Source organism: Chamaea fasciata, unplaced genomic scaffold (assembly GCF_029207755.1).
Source record: "Chamaea fasciata isolate MVZ Bird 193981 ecotype frontalis unplaced genomic scaffold, bChaFas1.0.hap1 SCAF_33, whole genome shotgun sequence".
In the NCBI taxonomy this organism is placed as follows: domain Eukaryota; kingdom Metazoa; phylum Chordata; class Aves; order Passeriformes; family Sylviidae; genus Chamaea; species Chamaea fasciata.
The window spans coordinates 2,075,487-2,099,718 of NW_027094118.1; the positions used below are offsets into that span (position 1 = coordinate 2,075,487).

Genomic DNA, 24,232 nt, shown 5'->3' on the forward strand with positions numbered 1-24,232 from the left:
CCGACAGTCGAGGCCGTGTCTTCCGTGCCCTGCGGAGCTGATCTCGCAGCTTCCGCAGGATGGAGTACGGAGCTCTCTGGACTGCCCGGAGGACCAAGGCTGTTTCAATGGCCAGGTTTCTGATGGCAGGGCTGCTGTCATCTGCCGTGTCTTCAAGGGCTGCAAGACAGAGGAACACGGGGCCATAGCCCTGATCAGCAGGGACCCGAGGAGAGCCCCCTGCCAGGGCCAGCCCAGCCCGCTCTTGCCATGGCCACGAGGGAGCAGGGACCAAGGGGATTGAAACATTAATTTTGAAGAATTACAGACTTTAACTGGATATTGCTGAAGTAAGACAGATAGACTTCCCTTTTGATAAGCAGAAGCCGGATTTAAGGAACTGATAAATCATGGGGCCTGTCAACTTATGTTTGTGTATTCTGACTAATCAATAGGCTTCAAGAAGGACAATGAATTCAGAAATCAAATACTCCTGGGAAAACAGGATTCAGTCGTCATGCAACGCTAAAAGGTTAAAAAGTCAAAGCGAAGAAGACTCACTTACTTCATCATTTTGAGACCCCGCCCCATAAAAAAGACCACCGACCCATTTCAAAGAACAAACCACGCATGCTTAATAGCTTTTGGCTAATTACCATAGGAAGCGGGGAATGGGAGGTACTAAAGTCATGAATATACATTTGTGTTTTGGGTATTCAATCCTTCTGTACATCAAAAGACCCTGTGATCTTCTGTGAGCGCGCGTGTGTTCGGGAGCTATCCCGCACGCTGCCCGGCGTCGTAATTAAACATACACTTTCTAACTCTAAACTGCTGGAGAGTCTTTTGTCCGTCATTGTTGGATATCGGCATTAGGGCGATATTCCTATTTTTTTTAATAATTCAGGATCAGCCCAAACTGCTGGCCATGAATCCCCGACGTGTCCCCGAATTCTCCGTGTGCTCCGCCCTCACCACCCCTCGTCCGCACGGGGAGCACAGCCCTCCGCAGCCGGGCCAGAGCGTGCGGCTTCCCCCGGCAGCCCCCGCTGACAGCCCGCTGCCCCCACGCACCCGCACAGATGAGCTCGAGCTCTTCCTTCCTTCCCCTCAGGTGCCGCCCGGCCATCCCTGGGAACACAGAGCCTGTCAGGGCCCCAGCGGCACGGCGCCCTGCCGGCGGCGCTGCCAGCCCTGTGGCCACACGGCCTCCTGCCCCGGCGGGGCTCGGCCCGGGCCCTTGCCGCACGCTGCCGCCCCAGGGCACGGCTGCCAGAGGGCGGCAGCGGCCCCGAGGGCAGGCGCGGCTCCACGGCGCCGGGTGCGGATGCCGCCGCAGCCGGGCCAGCAGCCGGGGCCGGGGCCGAGCTGCGGCGGGCCGGGGATGGGGGCTCGGGCTCGTGGCTCACCCATGAACCTGATGGCCGCCTCTCGCAGGGGCTCCTGTGGGTGCTCCAGGTAGGGCAGGGCCCGGCGCAGGTGCTCGGCCGCTCGGCTCCTGTCGTCTGCCAGCTGGAGAGAGCGGCAGCAGGGAGGGAAGGGTTGGCGCGGGCTCAGCCCCTGGCCGGGCTCTGGCCGCGCCCAGCCCCGGCCTCCCCTGCCCGCACAGCCCCGAGGCCCGGCCAGCGGGCGCCGGCGCCGGGCTCTGCAGGGGACAGAGGGCCGGCTGCTGCCCGGGGAGGCGCGGTGCCGCCCCGCCCCGCGGCCCCGCTGGGCCGGGGCTCCGTGGGCACCGCACTCGGGGGCCTTCTTCGGGCTGAGGCCGCGGCTTTCAGTCCCTTACCAGTCCTTCGCCGAACCTCCACGTCTGATCCACCTGCAGCATCTGTTCAAGATCCCTCCTCCTCAGGAATCTGGCTGAAGAATGCAGCGTTTCCCGGGCGGCCTGGAGAGCAGCAGAGAGCCGCAGATGGCCCCACAGTTCAGGGCACAGGAGTGTCCCTGTGCCAAGGCCTGCAAGAGGCTCCAGCCTGCAAGGCTCCAGGGCAGGAGGCAGCTGAGCCCCTGCCCAGGGGGAAGCAGCAGCTCACAAGTGCTCACCTCAAGCACACACTTGTTCTGGTCATGGCAGTGGAAGGAGAGTGGGAGCAGGCTCTGGCACACGTGGGACTTCAGCACCTTTCTTCCCTCTTCCGTTAACGAAACCACCATGTCTTGAAAGGCAAACATAGCGCACAGCTGCACCTGGCTATCATCCTGTATGAAAGGAAGGAAAAAAGACCTCATCACGGGCTGCTTCTGGCTGACCTGGGCACCAGCCTGCAAATCCACATGGCACAAAGTGTCCATGCGGCACTCGGTGGCCGTGGCTGGGGGCACAGAGCCTTACGTTGTCAAAGAGCGGCAGGAGCGCCTCAGCCAGTCTCAGGGCGATGGGGCTGGGTATCAGGACGCCATTGTACAGAAACAAATATTTCAGTAGAACAATGGTCATCCTGATGATGTCGCCATCACTTTCCTGCAGGAGCTCGATGAGGCTTTCAGTCAGGTTCCACATTTCTTTAGCCTGTGTGGAACACAAGTCTGTGTAAGCCCAGCCTGCTGCCACAGGGCTCAGAGGCCAAAGACCTGTGTGGAAGCACTCGGGCAGCTGAAGTGGGAGGCGGGAGAGCTGGGAGCAGCTGTCTCAGCACCCAAAACTAAGGCAAGCTCAAGCAACTGCCTTCCCCAGCCCCACGCTGCCCGCACAGCCTCAGCCGCTGCCCCCTTCTCACCATCAGGCGATTCTTGCCCAGCACCACGAGGCCTCTGAGTGCCAAGAGACGCCTCTCCCTGCACTCGCTCCGCAGGTTCTTGGACAGGATCTCCAGAGCGATGCCGCTGCACTTACTCAAGTTGAGGCACTGGAGGACCTGAAAGGCACAGGGCAGTGACAGGGGTCCCGGCCGACAGCAGCCCAGACCCGCACAGGGCCGGGCCCAGGCAGCAGCAGCAGCACAGGGTGCGGGCACCGTCCCAGGCAGCTGCGGCTACGAGAGGGCACAGAGCTGGGAGGCAGCTCAGCCAGGCAGCGCTGGCCTTCAGGCTCACCTCCACAAGGAACACCAGGGCGGGCAGATCCCAGCGTGGCTGCCGTGTGCTGAGCAGCTGGAGCAGGTAGTGAATGATCCAGGAACACAAGGGTTTGGAGACAGAAGACATCTGCCTGGCAGGAGAAAAAGTAACCAACACTGTGAACCAGGGGGACAGACCTTTCCCAGGAGTGACTCCCAGAGGTCGGCTCTTTCAGCACCATCCTGCACGGGGACCTCAGGCATTTGGGAGGTGGCTCCTTGTGGGCACCCGCCTCTGCCAGCCTTTGCCAGTCTGCTTGGTGTTCCGGGGTGACAAGGCCCTCTGGCTCATCACCACAGAGACTCTGTGGGGGACCCCGAGCACAGAGCACAGATTCTGGGGGCGGCGGCGTCAAGGGGGTCTCACCTGGCCAGCAGACCCAAAGCATAGTGGTGGGTGTCAGCATGGAGCAGCTTGTCCCAGCCACGCTGGCGTTCCATTGCCACCACCACATTCTCACAGCGCATTTGGCAGAGCAGGGACTTGAGGGTCCACGCTGCAAACCTGTGTGCAGAGCAAAGCCCAGGTCACGCTGGGAGCACTGGCTCCTGCCCTGGAGATGTGGCAGGGACAGGAGGACTGGGATGGAGCACCTGTTGGGGCTGGTGGCAAGGCCGTCTCGCTCCTGGCATGCCTTCCAGAAGGTATCGATCTCCTCTGGTGGATCCAAAGTGCTGGAGAACACTTGGAAGAGCAGATGCACAAGTAGGCGGGGGAAACACAGCCTCACTTCGAGTGGGACATAGTGCTCCTGGAGGATCTTCCACATCACCGCAGTTGCCTGCAAAGGACAAATCCCCCCGACACAGTGCTGAGGTGTTGGTGTGGCAGGGCCCCAGTGTGGCACGGAGAGGCCAGGGGAGACGCAGGGGGAGCACCGGGCCCGGTGCCCCTGAAGCTGCCCCTAGGCCAGGCTTCATCCCAGCGCCTGAGGCAGGGAGATGCGGTGGGGGAAGGAGGGTGGAGAGCTGCTGGAAAGGCAGCCGTGGGGTGAGCTGGGGCCAGTTCCAGAAACTCACAGCCAGGGCAAAGACACCAGTTTTGTCCCCATCCGAGGTGCACGTGCTGTGCTCTGGCCAGTCCTCCAGCACATGGAGGAGCATCATCTGCGCCGGCTTCGCAGTGCTGGGGGAGCACAGGATGACCTTCCACATGGACAAAGCAGCTCTGCAGGGTCAGAACTCTGTCTCAGGGCGGCCTCGGACACAGCACCGTGGCCTGGGCTGCAGGGGGGAGCTGAGCTGGCTGCCAGCTCTGCCTCTGCCCACTGGCCCTTGCCAGCAGCATGCAGGCAGCCCAGCCCTGTGGGGACAGACCCCCGAGGGGCAGGGAGGGAGCACGGCAGCAGGCTCGGGGCCTGCCGTGCCAGAGCTGGAGAAGGGAGCAGCCGGAGGGCCCTGGATTTCTCCTTTGCTCAGACACCTGGGACAGGCTGTACAGGATGATGGGCTGGGGAGCCCTGAGCCCTCTGGGCAGGTGGGCCCCATACCTGTCACACGATGGGGCCACACGCAGGAGAGTCATCACCACGTCAGCAGGCTGTGCCTCGGTGAGATCCAGCAGGGTCCTGAACAGCTTGTGCCCAGAGTACTCATTGGCCAGGAGCCACTGGTGGATGTACCTGACCATGGCAGGCGCCTGGAGAAGGCACGGGAAGACTTGGAAAGCTGCCAGAGGGAGAAATGTCCCCAGCTTCCCCAGAGAAGTGCTTCCCTTTCCGCACACTGGGTGGCCTGGGAGGGTTACAGGGACCAGCAGGGGTGGCTTGGGAGGCCAAGCAGTTCCTGGGAGGATCAGACCCTGGTCACAGGCTTCTTACTTGCTTTGGCTTGGAAAATCCCTCCTCTACAAGCATATCCAGCAGGGCAGCACTGGACTTGGTTTTGAAGAGGTCCTCAGAGTATCCTCTGAGCCCAGTCTCCTCTACTGGGGCAGCTCCAGGACCTTCCTCTTCCACGCTGGCCAATTTGGGCACTCTTGGGGATCTCTGCTCCATGTCAGCGACTGGACTGATGGGGACTTGCAGGAGAGATGCCTCGGAAAAGCTCCGAGTCAGCAAGTCCTGCAGCGGTGCCTGGAAGGCACCGACACAACTGAAGTGCTGGGAAGAGTTCAGGACAGCAAGTCCTGCACTCTGCTCTCGAGGGCTCCTGCCACAAGGACGGGTGACTCTTGGTCAAGGATTGTGCTTTGGCCTTGAGGTCAACCGGCGGCAGGAATAACGCCTCGGAAAAGCTCTGGGTCAGACACAAACGAGTGTGCTGTGAGGGGGCTCCTCACGACACCGCTCTATCCTGTCCTGTCCCGTCACGTGCTCCGAGCACAGTGGCACAGCTGCATCACCACCAGCACCTGTGTCACCATGTGTCACGAAGGCTCCTTGGACACCCTGTGCCGTTCCATGCCACGGTGAGTGACCACGCTGCTGCACCGTGTCACAAAGGGCCAATGCACACACTGCCACCTGCCCTGGGGCCGCCCCCAGCCCAGCCAAAGTGGCCCGGGTTGGAAGGAATCCCTCGCCCCAAGCGTCTAAGACAGCCCTAAGACAGGATCTTTCGGAGCGCCTCAAACCACGGGCAAACGCTGCCCTGCTCTGCGGGCTCAGGGCAGCAGAAGGAGCCCCCAGGGCTGCCGACGCAGCTGCAGCGGGAAGGGCACGGGGCCTTGCACAGAAGGTGGCACGGCCTCCTTGGGACACGTCTCGGCCGGTGGCCGTCCTAAACCCGCAGGTGTGACACAGACGAGGAACGTGTGGGCCAGGGCACCAGCGCTGCTCTGACCCCTGGGGCCAGGGGAGCGCTGAAACCGGCAGGTGTGGCAGAGTCCCCGCACAAGCAGAGCTGCCACCCCCTGAGCCCTGGCAGTGCTGGTGTCATCTCCTGCCCCAGAGACCTGTGCCCCGGGGGGCTTCTCTGCCACAGGGCAGCCAAAGCCCAGGTGCATTGGGGGCTGTGCTCCTTCCTCCAGGGGATGTTAGCAGGAGCACCTGGAGCAGCTGCTGGCAACACTTGGTCTCTTGTCAGAAGCTGTTACTCCATGCTGAAATTGTTTTCTCATTGGAGTAATTTCCTGCAGCACAAAATCACCCTGGCAGCGATGGCATAGAAGGATCCGGCATTTAAGAATGCTCAGTTCAGGAAAGCTTTACGTCCCATTGCTCAACTCTAGTTCCAAAAAGTTGCTAACTTCCTAAATTCATGGGAATGGCCTGAGAAGGTGATAGGTTTGGAAGTTTCCTTGCCATCTCAAAGCAGCAACACATTTGCCTTAAGGTCATCCATTGAATGTCACTGTACAAAACATAAGACTACACAGGGGCAAAAGAAAGGCCTTGCTTTGGTTTTGAACATTTTTCTCTGAAGGGATGATGATAAGAACCTAATTCTCTTAAGGAATAAAGGCTCTCCAGCAAGTGAAAGTCCACTCAGTGTTACAAAAGTAGCCCAAACAAATGAGTAGACTGCAGGAGGGCTAATCCTCCCTATCCTGCTACAGATACCTAAGTGACCGAGAAAGTACAGCTCTCCCCTCTTCTCTGCACGAGAAGCAGGACCACGAACAGAAAAAGTCCCAGCTATTCCTTCTGTCCTCCATAACCAAAGCTGTGCTAAACCACAGATGCTGCCTTCAAACTGACTCCAATTCCAGCCTCAACCTCTCACCTTCCAGACAACTCCTTCGCCAGCACCCTGCCAAGTCCCCCAGGTGTCTCCATCCCTCAGCAGAGCTTTCCCGTCTTCCAGCAGACCCCCTGGTTCCCTGCACGTGCCGTGGGATGGCACTCAGGACGATGTGCTCCAAGGCCTTCCCCGGTAGCGAGCTCAGGCTGCCAGGCCATCGGTTCCTGGATCATTCTTCCCGCCGACCCTTCCTGCGCACGGCTCTTCCATTTGCACGTTTGTGCTCAGCTGGGACTTGTCCACTTCACCAGGACTGCTGCTAAAGGATGGAGAGCAGCCTGGCAAGCTCCTTCTCCAGCTCCCTCTTTACTCTCGGGGGAGGTAGAACATGTCACAGGAAAGCAAGCGGTGCCAAAAGACCTGGGCGGCATCAGGCACATTTAGGAATGAAACAAGGCCTTTGTTTGATGGAAGGAAGCACAGGCAATTTAGAGAAGCAAAGAGTACTTAGCACAGATATCCTTAAGTACTTAGCACCAGTTAACATAAGAAAAACCTGGAAGCCTAGCATGACAGGAGAGTGACTTGACAAAAAGCTTTAGACATAACCTTCCAGAAGACCTAAGGGCGGCCACAGAATCAGCCCTGTGCAGGCAAGGGATGAGGAAGACGAGCTGCTTTGGTGCGCTGAGACCGATCCTGGCCAGCAGGTGGACATTAGCTTCAAGTCTAGGAATCTGACACAATGGATTTCTTTGTAAACCCCCTGCCTATCCAATCACCTCAGCAGTGTAAAGATGGATGGTATTTTTAATAGAATTCCTACATAAAACCACTGAAATTTAGACGAGGCAAAGAAGCCTTGTGGTGGAGTGCAGACCCCTTCCCTCCTGCCAATAAAAGAGCTTCTGGCGGACGATGCATTTGTCTGCTGATTTCTTTGAATTCTAGAGACCCCTCAGCACTGCTCTATCCTGAGGGAACACCCTTGGCCTTGACCTGTAGGCACCCGCGCAAGCTTCAACTCAGCTGCCTCAGCTTGCAGGACCTCTCTTGGCCGGCATCCTGACGGGGATGCAGGACTGCTGCGATGCACTGCTGGGACCCAGCGGGACAGGACCGGCTGTCTCGTGTCCACGTAGCAGCACCCCCTGACACAGCCGGGGTCATCCCGACAGCAGACAAGGCTCACGTGTCTGCAGAGAGGGGCAAGGAGCGCTGGGCTCCTCTCAGGGTGTCTCAGCTGGGCCTGCTCCACAACACGCCCCCATTTGAAGGCCTGCTAATGCCCAGCTGCCAGAAACGCCTGCCTTGTTCTCTCCAAGATGCACAGGAAGAGCCGATGAGAGGGCGCCTTGGGAGGCAAACCTTCCAAGCCTTTTCTGAGGCCACGGACACAGCAAGATCAGCCAAGACTCTCCGTGCCGCCTGGCCCACACAGCCCAGCTCGGTGCTGGCCCTCTGGGCCGGAGCCGCTTCCAGCGAGCAAAACAGAAATGCATATTGCCAAGAGTTGAAACACAGCAGACAGGTAAGATGTGAGACGTGTGTGCATGAAGGCCTTTGAATTCACAGCTCTCCAAGACAGCTTTGGGGCTCGCAGCTGTTCAGAGATGCTCCTGCTCACACCTGTGTCCACAGTGGGGGTAACACACCCTGCTGCAGGTGCTTGCCTTGGTCTCTGCAGGTTCAGGTGGATTCCAAACCTGCTCTTCACAGCCTTCTCCCTTCCCTTCTCCATCTGCCAAGTGCCACAGGCCTCAAGGACTGAAAGGACCACAGACAGCTAAAGGGGGACACTTGCACCTTCCTCACTGGGAGCTCCATGGAAAGTGCTTTCCTTGAGAAGCAAGCCTCTTTTCCCCAGAGGCGTTTCCCCACATTGGGAACTTTCCTGGGGAACACCAACACACTCCTAAGAAACCCTGGCAAGGCTGAATTCCTTCTGGTCCTTTCTGGCCAGGCGCTCCAGCTCTAGCTCGTATTCCCCCCAGTGTGATTCCAGGTGGAGGTTCGCACATGCAGCCCCAGGCCCTCTACAAACACAAGCCGCCCGCTGCCTCTTCACCTGCCTCCACTCCTGCCTGCGCTCACAGCAGCAAAACCAGGCTGTTCCCGGCCAGAGACCAGAGCCCTGTTCCCGCAGGACGCTCTTGCCAGCACCTTCCAGGACTCTCCGCTGTGCACGCAGCACTTTTCATGCCCGCTCTCCACAGCCTTTGGAACACAGAGCACAACCTGGCTGGCGCTGCCGTCAGCACACCCCAAACACAGGCGGAGGAAGGAGAAGCAGGGGCTGCTTTGTGGCCATGCCCAAGAGAGACTGGAAGGCTGCCCTCCCTCTGCTCTCACTTGGGTGCCTTTCTGACAGGCTCTGAGGCAGGGGCTGCGATTCCTCCGTTGTGGGGACCAGAACCGCAGCCGGGATCCCGGCACTGCCTGACGGCGCTCCGGGCAATTGGCACGGTGGTCGCGTGTCCCAGCCTCGGTCACCATGCTGCTGCTTCACTTGCCTTCAGGCACAACAAAAGCTCAGTGTTTAGTTGTCAGGGATGCTCGGGAATAAAACAATCTGAAACGTACGTGTGACTGCAAAACAAGTTTTCTTTGATGAGTTGCTGATGCAACAAATACATCCCAACCCCTGGATTGGTGAAAAGCTGCTGAGCGGCAGCAGGAGACGGAAGGTGATGCTCAGCTGGGAGATGCAGGCAGCCCATCCAACTTCAGGGCATGCCCTGCATCAAAGGAGCGTGAATTTAGTCCATGTCGCCACTCCACCCCAGAACCAGGTTTCATAGCTCCTCCTCTGGACTGGAGCTTCTCCAGTTACATCATCACCTCACAGATGGCCAGAGCAGGAGTGGTGAATGTGGGCAGAGCTTCGGCCACAGAATCAACCTGATCCAGCACCAGAACATCCACACTGGGGAAAGGCCGTACAAGTGTGGGGAATGTGGGAAGGGCTTCAGCCACAGAGCCAGCCTGAGCTTGCACCAAAAGATCCACACTGGGGAGAGGCCCTACGAGGGTTCCCAGTGTGGGAAGGGGTTTCGGGTCAGCAGCAAGCTCCTTGAACACCAGCAGACACACACAGAGGAGAGGCCCTTCCGCTGCCCCGACTGCGGGAAGGGCTTCAGGCACAACCCCAACCTCATCATCCACCGGCGCATCCACACCGGGGAGAGGCCCCAAGAGTGTCCCCAGTGTGGGAAGAGCTTCTCACAGAGCTCTGCCTTGACCCAACACCAACCAAGGCACCATCAGGAAAGCCCTGCCAGTGCCCCCAGTGCAGAAAGAGCTTCGAGCTCGGCTCCAGCTTCAGCCCCCACTGGACGAGCCCCATTGGGCAGAGCCCCGGTGACCCACATTCCCTGTGTTCCGTGTTGGGTGGATTTTAGATAACTTTGGGTGGTTTGGGGCCAAATCTGGTGGGCTTTAGGGTGGATTTTTTATCCCTTTAGATGATTTTAGGCCCATTCGGGTCTGGTTTCGGCTCATTTGGGTGATTTTATGATAAACTGGGATATTTTTGGTGGATTTTAAGTCCCTTTGAATGATTTTCGCCCCACATGGGTGGATCTTAGGTGTGCGTGGGAGATTTTAGGCCCCTTCTTTTTGGTTATTTTTGGTCCTTATGAGTGGATTTTCAGCCTCTTTGGATAATTACATGTCAAACAAAGTCCTTCTCTGGTGACTTTAGGTCCTTTTGTGTGGCTTTCAGGCCATGTTGGGTGATTTTAGATCTTTTTGGTTGATTTTAGGCCAAACCGGGTACGTTCAGTTTGGATTTTACACCCATTTGGGAGATTTAAGAGTGATTTCAGGCTATTTTGTGTGGGGTTTTTTTTTAAACCAGTTTGTTCAATTTTAGGCCCCTTGGTTGGATTTTAGAGCCCTTTGGATTCTTTTAACCCCATTTGGCTGATTTGAGGCCAAACCATGGAGATTTAGGGTGTATTTTAGTGCCCTTTGGGTAATTTTAGGCCACTTTGTGGGGATTTTAATCCCATTTGGATAATTTGAGGCCAAACCTGATCGGGTTTAGGGTGGATTTGAGGCCCCTTTGGAGACTTTTAGGCGCATTTTGGGTGATTTCAGGGCAAACCCGGCGGTTTTAGGGCCGCGCGTCCCCTTGGCCCCGCCCCTTTCCCCTCCCAGTTCCCGCCCTTTCTCTGACCCCGCCTCGTTCCATTCGTTCCCCGCCCTTTCATTGGCCACGCCTCTTTTCCCTTGGGTTTCGCCCATCTACTGGCACGTTCCGTCCAGCGCATGCGCAGATGACCCAGAAGTGGCTCCCCCGGGCGCCGCCATCTTTGTTCCTGGTCCCCCGAGCCGGCTCCGGCGTGTCCGAGACCTACGGTGGGGCAGTGGGGGATCTCTAGGGGATCTATAGGGGATCTCTAGGGGATCTCTAGGGGATCTCTAGGGGATCTCTAGGGGTCTGGGGGGACCTGGGGGTGTCTTTAGGGGGTTTAGTGGGTGGTCTGTAAGGGGGTCCATAGGGGATTTAGGGCGGTCTGGGCGTCCCTAAAGGGGGTTTGGGGGGCTATAGGGGCTCCATAGGGGTCTGAGGGGTCTATAGAGGGTCCGTAGGGGTCCGTAAAGGGGCTCGGGGCGTCCCTAAGTCCGGGGCTCTGGGGGTCTCTTTTGGGATTATTGGGGTCTGGGTGGCCTTTCCGGGGCTTGGGGGGTCTGTCGGGGATCTGGGGGAGCCTGTAGCGGCTCCGGGGAGGTGTGGGGGTGTCCGTGGGTCCCTGTGTGGGGTTTTGGGGCGGTCTGAGGGTCCCCAAAGGGGCTCTGAGGGGGCTCCAGGGGATATATAGGGGATCTCGAGAGGGTTCAGCGTGGCCTGGGGGTCTCTCTAGGGGATCTGGGGGTCTCCCTAGGGGATTTTGGGAGGGCCTGGGGGTCCCTGGAAGGGGTCTGAGGGTCCATTTAGGGGATCTCAGGGTCTCTGCAGGGGATTTGGGGAGGGCTTGGGGCTTCCTAAAAGGGGCTGGGGGGGAGGGTCCCACAGGGGATTGGGAAGGGGTCTGGGGGTCTCTATAGGGGATTTAGGGGGGGTCTGGGGGGTCTATAGGGGATCTGCGGGGGTCCCTAAAAGGGGTTTGGGGTGGGTCTATAGGGCTTCTATAGGAGCCTGGGGGAGCATATAGAGGGTTTGGGGAGGGTCTTGGGATCTCTGTAGGGAAATTTTGGGATCCTTGGAGGGAATTTTGGGCTCTGTACAGGGAATTCTTGGAAATGTAGAGGTCCAAATGGGGCAATTTGGGGTTTTCTATTGGGAACTTTTTTGAATTTTGGGGCCTCTATTGGGAATTTTGAGGGGAATTTTGGGGGAATTTTGGATCCAAAAGCAGGGACTTTGGGTCCAAGTGTGGGAATTTTGGGATCTCTAGAGGGGATTTTGGGGAATTTTGATACCAAATGTGGGAAGTTCCGGCAGTTCTTGGTGATCTGCAGCACCGGCACGAGCAAGTCCTGCCTGCTGCACCACTTCATCGAGAGCACGTGTAGGAAATTTTGGCAATTGTCAAGGATTTCAGGAATTCTGTGACTTGTGGAAGTTTCGGGAAATTTTCTTTGGATTTTGGGGGACTTTCTGGGTGCTTTCGGGGATTTTTAAAATATTTTTAGGAATTTTGGGGTGGTGTTTTTGCATTTTTAGACTGTTTTCTGTTGTTATTTGGGGGCTTCTTTGGGTTATATGTTGGGAATTTTGAGAAATCTGAGGAGTTGGGGAGTTTTCAGGGAATTTTTGTGGAGTTTTGAGGGATTTTAAAAAATATTTCTGAGCATTTGAAGGGTTTGTTTGGCTTGTTTGTTTTCATTTTCGGGGTGATTTTTGATGGAGTTTGGTTGAATTTCTGGGGAATTTTGGGGAATTTGGGAAATTCTGGGTAGTCTGGGAAAATTTGGGAATATTACTGGAAGTTTTGCAGGCATTTTCTGGCTTTTTTTCTTTTTTGAGCTATTTTGAGGCTTTTTTCAGGATTTTTAAAAAATAATTTTCCTTTTTTATGCAATTTTGGGTTGATTTTTTTAAAAATTTTTTGGAATTCTGTGTCTCTCCGGGCTCTCCCCCATCCTGCGGCATTTTGGGCAATTTTCTGTCACTCTTGGGTCATTTTTGGTCACGCTTTGAATCATTTTGAGATATGTTTTGTAATTTCAGGGGCATTTCTAGTCAGGTTTTGGTCATTTGGGGGCCATTTTGTGGCCATTTTCCGGCACCTTTCAGGCATTGTCGGTCTCTTTAGGGGCGTGTTTGGTGACTTTTGGGCCGTTTTTTGCCGGTTGCGGTCCCGGTCTCAGTCTTGTCCCGGTGGCAGCTCTGGTGCCGGTTTCCGTCCCGGTCTCGGCCGCAGTCCCGGTGCCTGTGCAGCGCCGCTGCGGGTGCTGCTGTCGGTTCCGGTCCCAGTCCTGCAGCGGTGCCGCTCTCGGAGCCAGTCTCGGATCCGGTGTCGGTCTCACTCCTGGTGCTGGTGCCGCTTCTGGTGCTGATTTTGGTCTGGGTCCAGGTCCCGGAGATTTTAGGCGGGTTTGGGTAATTTTAGGCCAAACTGGGCAGGTTTAGGGTGGGGTTTTGAGCCTTTTAGTGTGGATTTTGGGCCCCTTTGTCTGATTTTAGGCAAAATCTGGTGGGGTTTAGTCCCATTTGAGTGATTTTAAGATAAACTGGGCAGTTTTAGGGTGGATTTCTGATCCCTTTGAATGGTTTTTAGGCCCATTTCGGTGGGGCTTAGTCCCATTTGGGTGAATTTAGTTGAAATCTGTTAGATTTTAGGGTGGACTTCAGGTACATTTTGTTGATTTTAGGCCACACCCGGTATTTTCAGGGAGGATCTCACAGCCTTTTAGGCGATTTGAGGGGATTCTTGGCCATTTTGTGTGGGTTTGAAACCACGTTTGGCAATTTTAGGCCGCATTGGCTGGTTTTAGACCCCTTTGGATGATTTTATCCCCAAGTGGCTGATTTCAGGCCAAACCCTGTGGCTATAGGGTGGCTTTTAGTGCCCTTTGGGTGATTTTAGGCCACTTTGTGGGGATTGCAGGCCTCTTAGGGTGATTTGAGGCCAAACCTGATCGGTGTAAGGGTGGATTTTAGGCTTCTTTAGACAATTTCAGGCCCGTTTGAATGCTTTTCGTTCGAACCGGGCCCTTTTAGGACCGCGCGTCCCCTCGGCCACGCCCATTGCCCTCACGATTCCCGCCCTGTCCCTGACCCCGCCCCTTTCCCTCCCAGTTCCCGCCCTTTCCTTGGCCCCGCCCTCCCAGGCCGGGCACGGGCCCGGGGGAGGAGGAGGAGGGAGGGAGGAAGAGGCGCAGCGGCGGCAGGAGCGGGAGGAGAAGACGAGCGGAGGGAGCGGCGGCTCCAGCGCTCCCTGAACTGGCGGCACCGCCGGGATCATCGCCCCCCATCCCGCAGGTGCCCGGGGAGGGGGAGCTCACCCCAAATATCCCGGGGGGTCCCTGGGTTTGGGGTTTGTTGGGGGGATGTTTGGAGCTCGCGGGGATCCAAAGCCGAGCAGCAGATGCCCCTCGGGGGGACATCGGGGGCTCCCCGGGAGGTGTTTTTGGGGTGTCCCGGTGTCGGCAGAGCCGGGGCGGGGGGCGGGGGAACACCGGGTTTGGGGAGCCCGGGAGAGCCGCCGCTTCCCTGAGCGGGAGCCCAGAGAGAGGAGAGCCCAGAACCGCAAAGCGGGGAGCCCGAGAGGCGGGGGAACGCCTGGGATTGCCGGGACCCCGTTAGGGGCTGGAGGGGCGGGATGGCCGGGAAGAGGGTTCGGGAGTCGCGGTGCTGGAAGTGGCTGCTCCCAGTGTAAGCCCAGTCACTCCCAGTATCCGTAGGTGGGAGACAGAAGAGGGGGGAGCTTTTCGGGTTCCTGGGACTCGCCGCAGCCCGGGGAGGGCGGGCACCGAGCAGACGGGGGATCTCCTTCCCCTTCCCTGTGACACGGAGGCAAATCCCATCCTGTCCTTGTCCTTCCTCCCCCACACAAGGAGCCGAGCATGGAGAGCAGGGAGGACAAATCCCCGCGGCAGAAGCTCGTGGCAGAGGCCGTTTTGAGCGGCTCCACGGTGCAGGAATGCAACGGGGAGGAAAAGGGCCGGAGATCCCTGAGGAGGAGGGGCTGCAAACGCAGCTGGCGAGGATGTGAGGAGGAAAGAGCCAGGCCGGGCCGGGAAGGCGGCCGGAGATGGAGCCAGAGCTCAGAGCTGGTGGTCCACGAGCAGCTTCGTGATGGGGAGAAGCCCCACAAGTGCTCCGAGTGTGGGAAGAGCTTCAGCCAGGCCAACAGCCTGATCTGCCACCAAAGGATTCACACAGGTGAACGGCCCTACGAGCGTGGGGAATGTGGGAAGAGCTTCAGACAGAGAATCAACCTGATCCAGCACCAGAACATCCACACTGGGGAAAGGCCGTACAAGTGTGGGGAGTGTGGGAAGGGCTTCAGGTACAGAGCCAACCTGAACTTCCACCAAAGGATCCACACTGGGGAGAAGCCCTACGAGTGTGGGGAATGTGGGATGAGCTTCAGCCAGAGGTCCAGCCTACTCCGCCACCAGATGTTCCACACAGGGGAACGACCCTACGAGTGTGGGGAATGTGGGAAAAGCTTCACAGAGACAGCCACCCTGACTGAGCATCAGAACATCCACACTGGGGAAAGGCCGTACACGTGTGAAGAATGTGGGAAGGGCTTCAGGCAGAGAGCCAACCTGAGGCTACACCAAAAGATCCACACTGGGGAGAGGCCCTGTGAGTGTAGGGAATGTGGGAAGAGTTTCATCCAGAGTTCAAGTCTGATCAGCCACCAAAGCATCCACACCGGAGAGAGACCCTATGAGTGTGGGGAATGTGGGAAGAGCTTCAGTCTGAGGTCCAGGCTGATCTTTCACCATAGAATCCACACTGGGGAAAGGCCCTACAAGTGTGGGGAATGTGGGATGAGCTTCAGCCGGAGCTCCCACCTGATCCTCCACCAAAGGACCCACACCGGGGAACGGCCCTACGAGTGTGGGGAATGTGGGAAGAGCTTCAGCCAGAAAATCAACCTGATCCAGCACCAGAACATCCACACTGGGGAAAGGCCGTACAAGTGTGGGGAATGTGGGAAGGGCTTCAGCCACAGAGCCAGCCTGAGCTTGCACCTAAAAATCCACACTGGGGAGAGGCCCTGGAGAGGCCGGAGATGGAGCCAAAGCTCAGAGCTGGTGGTCCATGAGCAGCTTCGTGATGGGGAGAAGCCCCACAAGTGCTCCGAGTGTGGGAAGAGCTTCCGCTGGCAGAGCGACCTGCTCCGCCACCAGAGGACCCACACTGGGGAGAGACCCTACGAGTGTGGGGAGTGTGGGAAGAGCTTCAGCCGACGGTGCCACCTGATCTGCCACCAGAGGATCCACACCGGAGAAAAGCCGTATGAGTGTGGGGAATGTGGGAAGAGCTTCAGCCATAAATCCCACCTGATCCGTCACCAGATGACCCACAGTGGGGAGAGGCCCTACGAGTGTGATCAATGCAGGAAGAGGTTTCAGACCAGCACTTATCTCCTCGTGCACCAGAGCACGCACACGGAGGAGAGGCCCTTCCATTGCCCTGACTGCAGGAAGGGCTTCAAGCGGAGCTCACACCTCATCCAGCACCAGAAGATCCACACCAGGGAACAACTCGATGAGAGCGAGAAATGTGCGAAGAGCTTCAGCGTGAGGTCCAACCGGATCCATCACCAGAGGACCCACGCCAGGGAACGACCCTATGAGTGTGGGGAATGTGGGAAGAGCTTTAGCTGGCGGTGCCGCCTGATCAGCCACAAGAGGATCCACACAGGAGAACAGCCCTACGAATGTGGGGAATGTGGGAAGAGCTTCAGCCAGAGAATCCACCTGATCCAGCACCAGAACATCCACACTGGGGAAAGGCCGTACAAGTGTGGGGAGTGTGGGAAGGGCTTCAGGCAGAGCGGCAGCCTGAGGTTCCACCAGAGGATCCACACTGGGGAGAGGCCCTACAAGTGTTGCCAGTGCGGGAAGGGGTTTGTGACCAGCACCCTGCTGCTTGAACATCAGCAGACACATGCAGAGGAGAGGCCCTTCCACTGCCCCGACTGCAGGAAGGGCTTCAAGCGGAGCTCACACCTCATCCAGCACCAGAAGATCCACACCAGGGAACGACTCAATGAGAGTGAGAAATGTGGGAAGAGCTTCAGCATGGGGTCCAACCGGATCCATCACCAGATGACCCACGCCGGGGAACGAACCTTTGAGTGTGGGGAATGTGGGAAGAGCTTTAGCTGGCGGTGCCGCCTGATCAGCCACCAGAGGATCCACACAGGAGAACGGCCCTACGAATGTGGGGAATGTGGGAAGAGCTTTAGGCACACACCCAACCTGATTATCCACCAGAGGATCCACACTGGGGAGAGGCCCTACAAGTGTTCCCAGTGTGGGAAGGGGTTTGTGACCAGCACCCTGCTCCTTGAACACCAGCAGACACACACAGAGGAGAGGCCCTTCCGCTGCCCCGACTGCAGGAAGGGCTTCAGGCACAACTCCAACCTCATCATCCACCGGCGCATCCACACCAGGGAGGGCCCCAAGAGTGTCCCCAGTGTGGGAAGAGCTTCTCACAGAGCTCAGCCTTGACCCAACACCAACAAAGGCACCATCAGGAAAGCCCTGCCAGTGCCCCCAGTGCAGAAAGAGCTTCGAGCTTGGCTCCAGCTCCAGCCCCCGCTGGTGGAGCCACATTGGGCAGAGCCCTGGTGACCCACATTCCCTGTGTTCCGTGTTGGGAAGTCACCTTGCCGATTATCCTTTTGATTAGACCTTAATTATTTTCTCTTCTCCCTCTCTTTGTACTGCAAAAGCCAAGAGAGATTGTAGCCCTGCTTTCGTGCCTGAGATCTTTTGGTTTTGTGAAATTCTTTTCTCAGGGAGTTTTCTGTAAACAAGAGGAGTGTTTTTCTAAAAACTGTAGCATTGTTTTTCATTCCTTTTCCTAGGAGGGACTTCTTGATGTCCCTCTGCTCTGAACAATGTGATTGACGAGGTTTGTCTTTTTGTCACCAATCAGATTGGTCTGTGTAAAATACTAAGGGAGACACATTCGAAAAACTAAAGGAGTCATTTTCAGCCTTCTGAAGATCAGAATCTGTGTCGTTGTGGTGTAAAACAGCATCGATTTTAGAGACTGGCACTGTGCAGACTGGGATTGTGCAGACTGGGATCACATGGACTGGGATTTCACAGGCTGGACCATCTGGATCAGAACCATGGAGGCTGGGATCATACGAACTGGGATCACATGGACTGGGATGGCTGCATCGGAACGATGCGAAGCGAGGCGGTCCCGCCCGGCCCCGGGGAACCGCCCAGTCCCTCCCAGTCCCTCCCAGTCCCGCTAGGGGACGCGGCCAAAACTCCCCGGAGCGAGCGCGGCGGTCCCGTAGCGATCCCGGAGCGATTCCGGGTCCGATCCCCGTCCCGGTTTCGGGCTCGGTCTCAGTCTCGGTTTCGGATCAGCGCCAGTCTCGGAGCTGGTTCCGGTGCCGGTCTCGGTCTGTCCCGGAGCGCTGCCGGTCTCGGTTCTGGCCGCGGTCCTGGAGCCTTCCCGGGGCCGGTTCCGGAGCGCTCCCGGCGCCGGTCGCATTGTCGGTCGTGGTCTCAGTCTTGGTCCCGGTACCAGTTCTGGTGCCGGTTTCGGTGTCGGTCCCAGTGCCGGTGCCTGTGCGGGGCCGGTCTCAGTTGCGGTGACGGTCTCAGCCTTGGTGTTGCTCCGGGTTCCGGTGCTGATCTTGTCTCGGTCCCGGTCCCGTTCCCGGAGATTTTTGGCCCATTTGGATGATTTGAAGCTAAACCTGGTGGATTTACGGTGGATTTTCGGCACAATTGGCAATTTTAAGCGAACTCGGGCGGTTTTAGGACCGCGCGTCCCCTTGACCCCGCCCCTTTCCCATCCCAGTTCCCGCCCTTTCCTTGGCCCCGCCCTCCCAGGCCGGGCCCGGGCCCGGGGGAGGAGGAGGAGGGAGGGAGGAAGAGGCGCAGCGGCAGCAGGAGCGGGAGGAGAAGACGAGCGGAGGGAGCGGCGGCTCCAGCGCTCCCTGAACGGGCGGCACCGCCGGGATCATCGCCCCCATCCCGCAGGTGCCCGGGGAGGGGGAGCTCGCCCCAAATATCCCGGGGGGGGTCCCTGGGTTTGGGGATATTTTTGTGGGCGGATGTTGGGATCGGGATTGTGTGGGGCTGGGTGGGTGGGATGTGGTTTGAGAGTAAATCACACTTGGAGAGTTCTTGGTCACATGGACTGGGATTTTACAGACTGGGATCACATGGACTGGGATTTCACAGGCTGGACCATCTGGATCAGAACCATAGAGACTGGGATCATCTGGAGCGGGCGGGGCCGCCTCGGAACGATGCGAACCGAGGCGGTCCCGCCCGGCCCAGGGCAACCTCCCCGTCCCTCCCAGTCCCGCCCGGGGGCGCGGCCAAAACTCCCCGGAGCGAACGCGGCGGTCCCGGAGCGATCCTGGAGCCGATCCCGGAGCGATTCCGGGTCCGATCCCGGTCCCTGTTTCAGCCTCGGTCTCAGTCTCGGTCCCGGAGCGCTCCCGGTGCTGATTCCGGTCGCGGTGCCGATCTCGATCCCGGAGCGGTGCCAGTCTCGGTGCCAGTGCCGGTTCCAGTTTCAGTCCTGGTCTCAATCTCGGTGTCGGAGCGGTGCCGGTGCCGTTTTTGGTCCCGGAGTGCTCCCAGTGCCAATCCCAGTCTTGGTCCCGGAGCGGTGCCAGTCTCGGTGCTGGTTCCGGTGCCGGTCTCGGTCTCCATCCCGGAGCGCTCCCGGTCTGGGTTCTGGCCGCAGTCCTGGAGCAGTCCTGGTGCCGGTGCCGGTTCCGAAGCACTCCCGGCGCCGGTCCCAGTGCCGGTGTCGGTCTCAGTCTTGGTTCCGGTACCAGTTCAAGTGCCGGTTTCGGTGTCGGTCCCACAGTGCGGGTCCCGGAGCGGTGCCGGTCTCGGTTCCGGTGTCGGTCTCGGTCTCGGTGCCGTTTCTGGTGTCGGTCTCGGTCTCGGTGCCGGAGATTTTAGGGTCTTTTGGGTGATTTTAAGCCAAACCGGGCCCTTTTAGGATCGCGCGTTCCCCTGACCCCGCCCATTTCCCCTCAGAATTCCCGCCGTTTCCTGGACCCCGCCCCTTTCCCCTCCCAGTTCCCGCCCTTTCTCTGACCCCGCCTCGTTCCGTTCGTTCCCCGCCCTTTCATTGGCCACGCCTCCTTTCCCTTGGGTCCCGCCCATCTGCTGGCGCGTTCCCTCGAGCGCATGCGTACATTACCCAGAGGTGGCTCTCCCGGGCGCCGCCATCTTTATTCCGGGTCCCCCGAGCCGGCTCCGGCGTGTCCGAGACCTACGGTGGGGCAATGGGGGATCTATAGGGGATCTCTAGGGGATCTATAGGGGTCTGGGGGGACCTGGAAGTCTCCTTAGAGGATTTTATGGGGGATCTGCAGGAGATTTGGGGCGGTCTGTAGGGGCTTTAGGGCGGTCTGGGGATCCCTAAAGGGGGCTGGGCGGGTCTCGGGGCTCTATCGGGGTCTGGGGGCTCTGTAGAGGGTCCGTAAAGGGGGTCCGGGCGTCCCTAAATGGGGTCTGGGTGTCTGTGGGGGATTTGGGGGGTCTGGGGGGGTCTGGAGGTCCCCAGGGGGGTCTGAGGGGATATATAGGGGCTCGATAGAGGGTCCGGGGGCGCCTGGGGGACCCTATAGGGGATCTGGGGTTCTCTGCATGGGATGTAAGGGGGTCTGGGGGAGTCTTGGCACCTCTATAGTGGAGTTTTGGGGCCCATAAAGGAAATTTTTGTGAATTTTTGGCTCTATACAGCTAATTCTTGGAAATTTGGGGTCCATATTGGGCAATTTGGGGTGTTCTATTGAATTATTAAAAAAAATAGGAATATCGCCCTAATGCCGATATCCAACAATGACGGACAAAAGACTCTCCAGCAGTTTAGAGTTAGAAAGTGTATGTTTAATTACGATGCCGGGCAGCGTGCGGGATAGCTCCCGAACACACGTGCGCTCACAGAAGATCACAGGGTCTTTTTATGTACTGAAGGATTGAATACCCAAAACACAAATGTATATTCATGACTTTAGTACCTCCCATTCCCCGCTTCCTATGGTAATTAGCCAAAAGCTATTAAGCATGCGTGGTTTGTTCTTTGAAATGGGTCGGTGGTCTTTTTTATGGGGCGGGGTCTCAAAATGATGAAGTAAGTGAGTCTTCTTCGCTTTGACTTTTTAACCTTTTCGCGTTGCGTGACAACTGAATCCTGTTTTCCCAGGAGTATTTGATTTCTGAATTCATTGTCCTTCTTGAAGCCTATTGATTATTCAGAACACACAAACATAAGTTGACAGGCCCCATGATTTATCAGTTCCTTAAATCCGGCTTCTGCTTATCAAAAGGGAAGTCTATCTGTCTTACTTCAGCAATATCCAGTTAAAGTCTGTAATTCTTCAAAATTAATGTTTCAATCCCCTTGGTCCCTGCTCCCTCGTGGCCATGGCAAGAGCGGGCTGGGCTGGCCCTGGCAGGGGGCTCTCCTCGGGTCCCTGCTGATCAGGGCTATGGCCCCGTGTTCCTCTGTCTTGCAGCCCTTGAAGACACGGCAGATGACAGCAGCCCTGCCATCAGAAACCTGGCCATTGAAACAGCCTTGGTCCTCCGGGCAGTCCAGAGAGCTCCGTACTCCATCCTGCGGAAGCTGCGAGATCAGCTCCGCAGGGCACGGAAGACACGGCCTCGACTGTCGGGCCTGGGCTGGCTGCGCTGCTGGAGCTCTGCGGAGAGCTGATCTGGGACACTCTGCCTGCTGGGGCCAACTGAGCCAGCGGGGATTTTCTTCTTCTACAGGATTCTTCTTTTCTTCTTTTTTTTCTTCAGTATATAAATATAGGATATGTGTTACAATACACGGACTCCCAGGATTTTTCTTTTGCTGCCCTGGGTGCACAGGGGAAGAGGGGGAAAAGGGTGCTTTGTGCTCAGCAAGCTGCCCAGGCGTGCAGCCTTGCAGGGAAAATGGCCAGAAGCCCCTCGGCCCTCGGTGGTCCTGCGGAAGCCTTTGCACTGCCGAGAGAGCGCGTGGGCGGGGGCCGGAGCTGTGGGCATCCCTGCGAGGCCGGAGCCTGGAGATGGCCACAAGCCCTGTGCCAGCCAGGAACCGCCGTCTGTGTCCTCCTGCCCGTGTGCTGCTGGCCGGATTGCTGAGGGCTCCGCGGTGCCTCTTGATCGGGCTCCTCTGGAGCTGCTGTGGGGCTGCGCCTCTGCTGCCGGGCAGGCTGGCCGGGCTGGGGGAGACTCTGAGGGGCTGGGCTGGTGGGAAGCCCTGAGGAATTGGGTGTCAGAGGCCACAAGCAGCCCCTGGGGAGCTGCCATGTTCCTGCCAGCCGGCTGCTCTGGCGCTCCCCCAAAGCACCTGCGGAGTGAGTGCAGGGAAAGGTGTAACCTTGCACTCAGGGCCCTTCTCGAGCTCACTGAGGATCCCTCCCTCAATGGTGACAAGGGGGCAGTGGCTGGAGCTGAGCTGGGGAATGCAGTCGCTTGGGCTTGGCTGGGCTTCGAGAGCTCAGGCAGCTGCTCCCAGCTCTCCTGCCTCCTGGTTCGGCTGCCCGAGTACCTCGGGACAGGCCTTTGGCCTCTGGGCCCTGTTGGCACCAGGGCGGCGTTTCACGACTTGTGTTCCTCACAGGCCAAAAAAGTGTGGCCCCTGACTGAACATTTTGTGGAGCTCCTGCGGGACACAGATGAACAGTCAGTCAGGATGACGGCCGTGATGCTCAGCTTTGCAGTTTTGGACAAGGACATGCTGAGACCCAGCCCTGTCGCCCTGCAGCTGGTTGCGGTGCTCCTGCCACTCTCTGACCATGCAAGGCTCTGTGCCCCCAGCCACGGCCACTGTGTGCCCACCAAACACTTGGTGCCCTGTGGGTTTGCAGGCTCACGCCCAGCTGAGCCCCGAGCAGCCGATGCTGAGGTCTTTTTTTCTTCCTTTCATAGAGGATAACGGCCAGGTGCAGCTGCTGTCCACACTGCTCTTCTGAAAATTGGTGACTGTTTGCAGGGCCCCTGGGAGGGAATATTGGGGTTCCTGGCAGCAGGATCCTTGTGCAGCTTCAGGCTGGGGTGGGCAGCACTTCCATCTGCAGCTTCCATGTGCTGCTCCGGCAGCTGCTGCTGCTGCTGGGGACCCTGAGGGAAGAGGCCACAGGAGGGATGGAAATGCTGCACGGACAGCAGCAGCCGGGGCCAGGAATGAGCTTTGCCTTCCTGGCTGCTGAAATGAGGCTCCTTTAGTGCAAGAGGAGGCAAAGGCAAAATCAATTTCAACAATTCAAGGAAAACTGTGGAAAATTGGAAGCCTCTCAAAATGTCACACACATTCATCTGGGAGCTCTTCAGCGTTGGTTCTTGTAAAAAGCCTTTCCCGTTTTCCCTTGGCTCTGAGATTCTGGGAGCCACCGCTGGGCTTCAGGGTTCAACTGATTTTTATTTTCCAGGTTTTTAAACAGAGCTCGGAATTGGGCATCTCTTGCCACTTTTTCTGCTCAGAACCTTGAGAAAGGTTCTCTGCTCCTGTGAGCCACATCTTGAAGGGTGGTTGGCAACCATGGAATGCTCTGGGAAAGCACTTGATTGACTTCAGGGCCAGGCTGGAGAGCTCAGCCTGAGGAAAGAACTGTTCCAGATGCCTCTGTCCATGTCCAGCTCCTCACAGCTGAGTCCCTGAACACCCTGGGTGGTTTATAGGGATTGATTTTCCCCTCCTGTTCACTTGGAGGTGATTTTGCCATCCTTTAGAGGAACATCTGACCAGCCCCTGCCCCCATTCCATTTTATTCTCTCCACTTTGAAGCTGGACCGCTGGGTTTGACATGTAAATTGGTAGTGTCTCCCCGTTCTTCCCTCCAGCCCTCCATTGTGACTTGTATTAAACACTGCAAACGGCCTCATTTGTCTGGTGGGGAAGATGTGAGGTGGAGAAAGTTAACAGCATTTGTTTTCATGAACCTTGTGCTAGTAAAGAAAAATGAGGTTGGTCATTTTGGTGTGGTGCTGAGTGTTGGGATTTGGGAGTTTATTTCTTGCTATTGTTCTTATTATTTATTAGTGTTACTTTTCACTGGTCAGATTTTTAAATCTTAGACACGATTAACCAAGGCTGGATGTAACTCATTAGGAAAATTCCCTTGCATTTTCCACTGGGATTAAACGGTTCAGTCGACTCCAAGTTGCCAGTGGATTCTAAAGATGGGAAATCCTGTTAGTGGTGGGTTTGGTGTGGTTTGGAGCTGGGGAAGGCTCTCATCCCCTCCCAGAGGTGCCCCAAGCCCGCTCTGCTGCCACGTCTGCACTCGCGGCCCCTCACGGCTGCCCTGCCCTGGGGACACGGTGGGACCCCGCTGCTGCCGGGGCTGAGGCTCCTCACGGCCCCTCAAACCCCTCCTGGCTACACAGAACCTCTCCTGGCCCCCGACAGCCCTTCATGGCCCTTCATTGCCCCTCCCGGCCCC

At 57.6% G+C, this 24,232-nt stretch overlaps 1 protein-coding gene and 1 pseudogene across 1 annotated transcript in view; one reads left to right on the plus strand and one right to left on the minus strand.

Annotated features, from left to right (window-relative positions):
- Positions 1-487: 487 nt before the first annotated feature.
- On the minus strand, positions 488-5,029 carry LOC136303410 (maestro heat-like repeat-containing protein family member 7; annotated as a pseudogene).
- Positions 5,030-9,731: 4,702 nt separating this feature from the next.
- The window catches only part of LOC136303411 (zinc finger protein 585A-like), a gene marked incomplete at its 5' end in the record, with an annotated part of 71,536 nt that continues 57,035 nt past the window's right edge, over positions 9,732-24,232 (plus strand). The window contains 4 exons of the mRNA XM_066207085.1: positions 9,732-9,906; positions 14,893-15,843; positions 15,916-16,696; positions 16,949-17,206. Coding sequence (XP_066063182.1) covers positions 9,732-9,906; positions 14,893-15,843; positions 15,916-16,696; positions 16,949-17,206 — 2,165 coding nt within the window. The remainder of the gene's footprint in view (positions 9,907-14,892; positions 15,844-15,915; positions 16,697-16,948; positions 17,207-24,232) is intronic.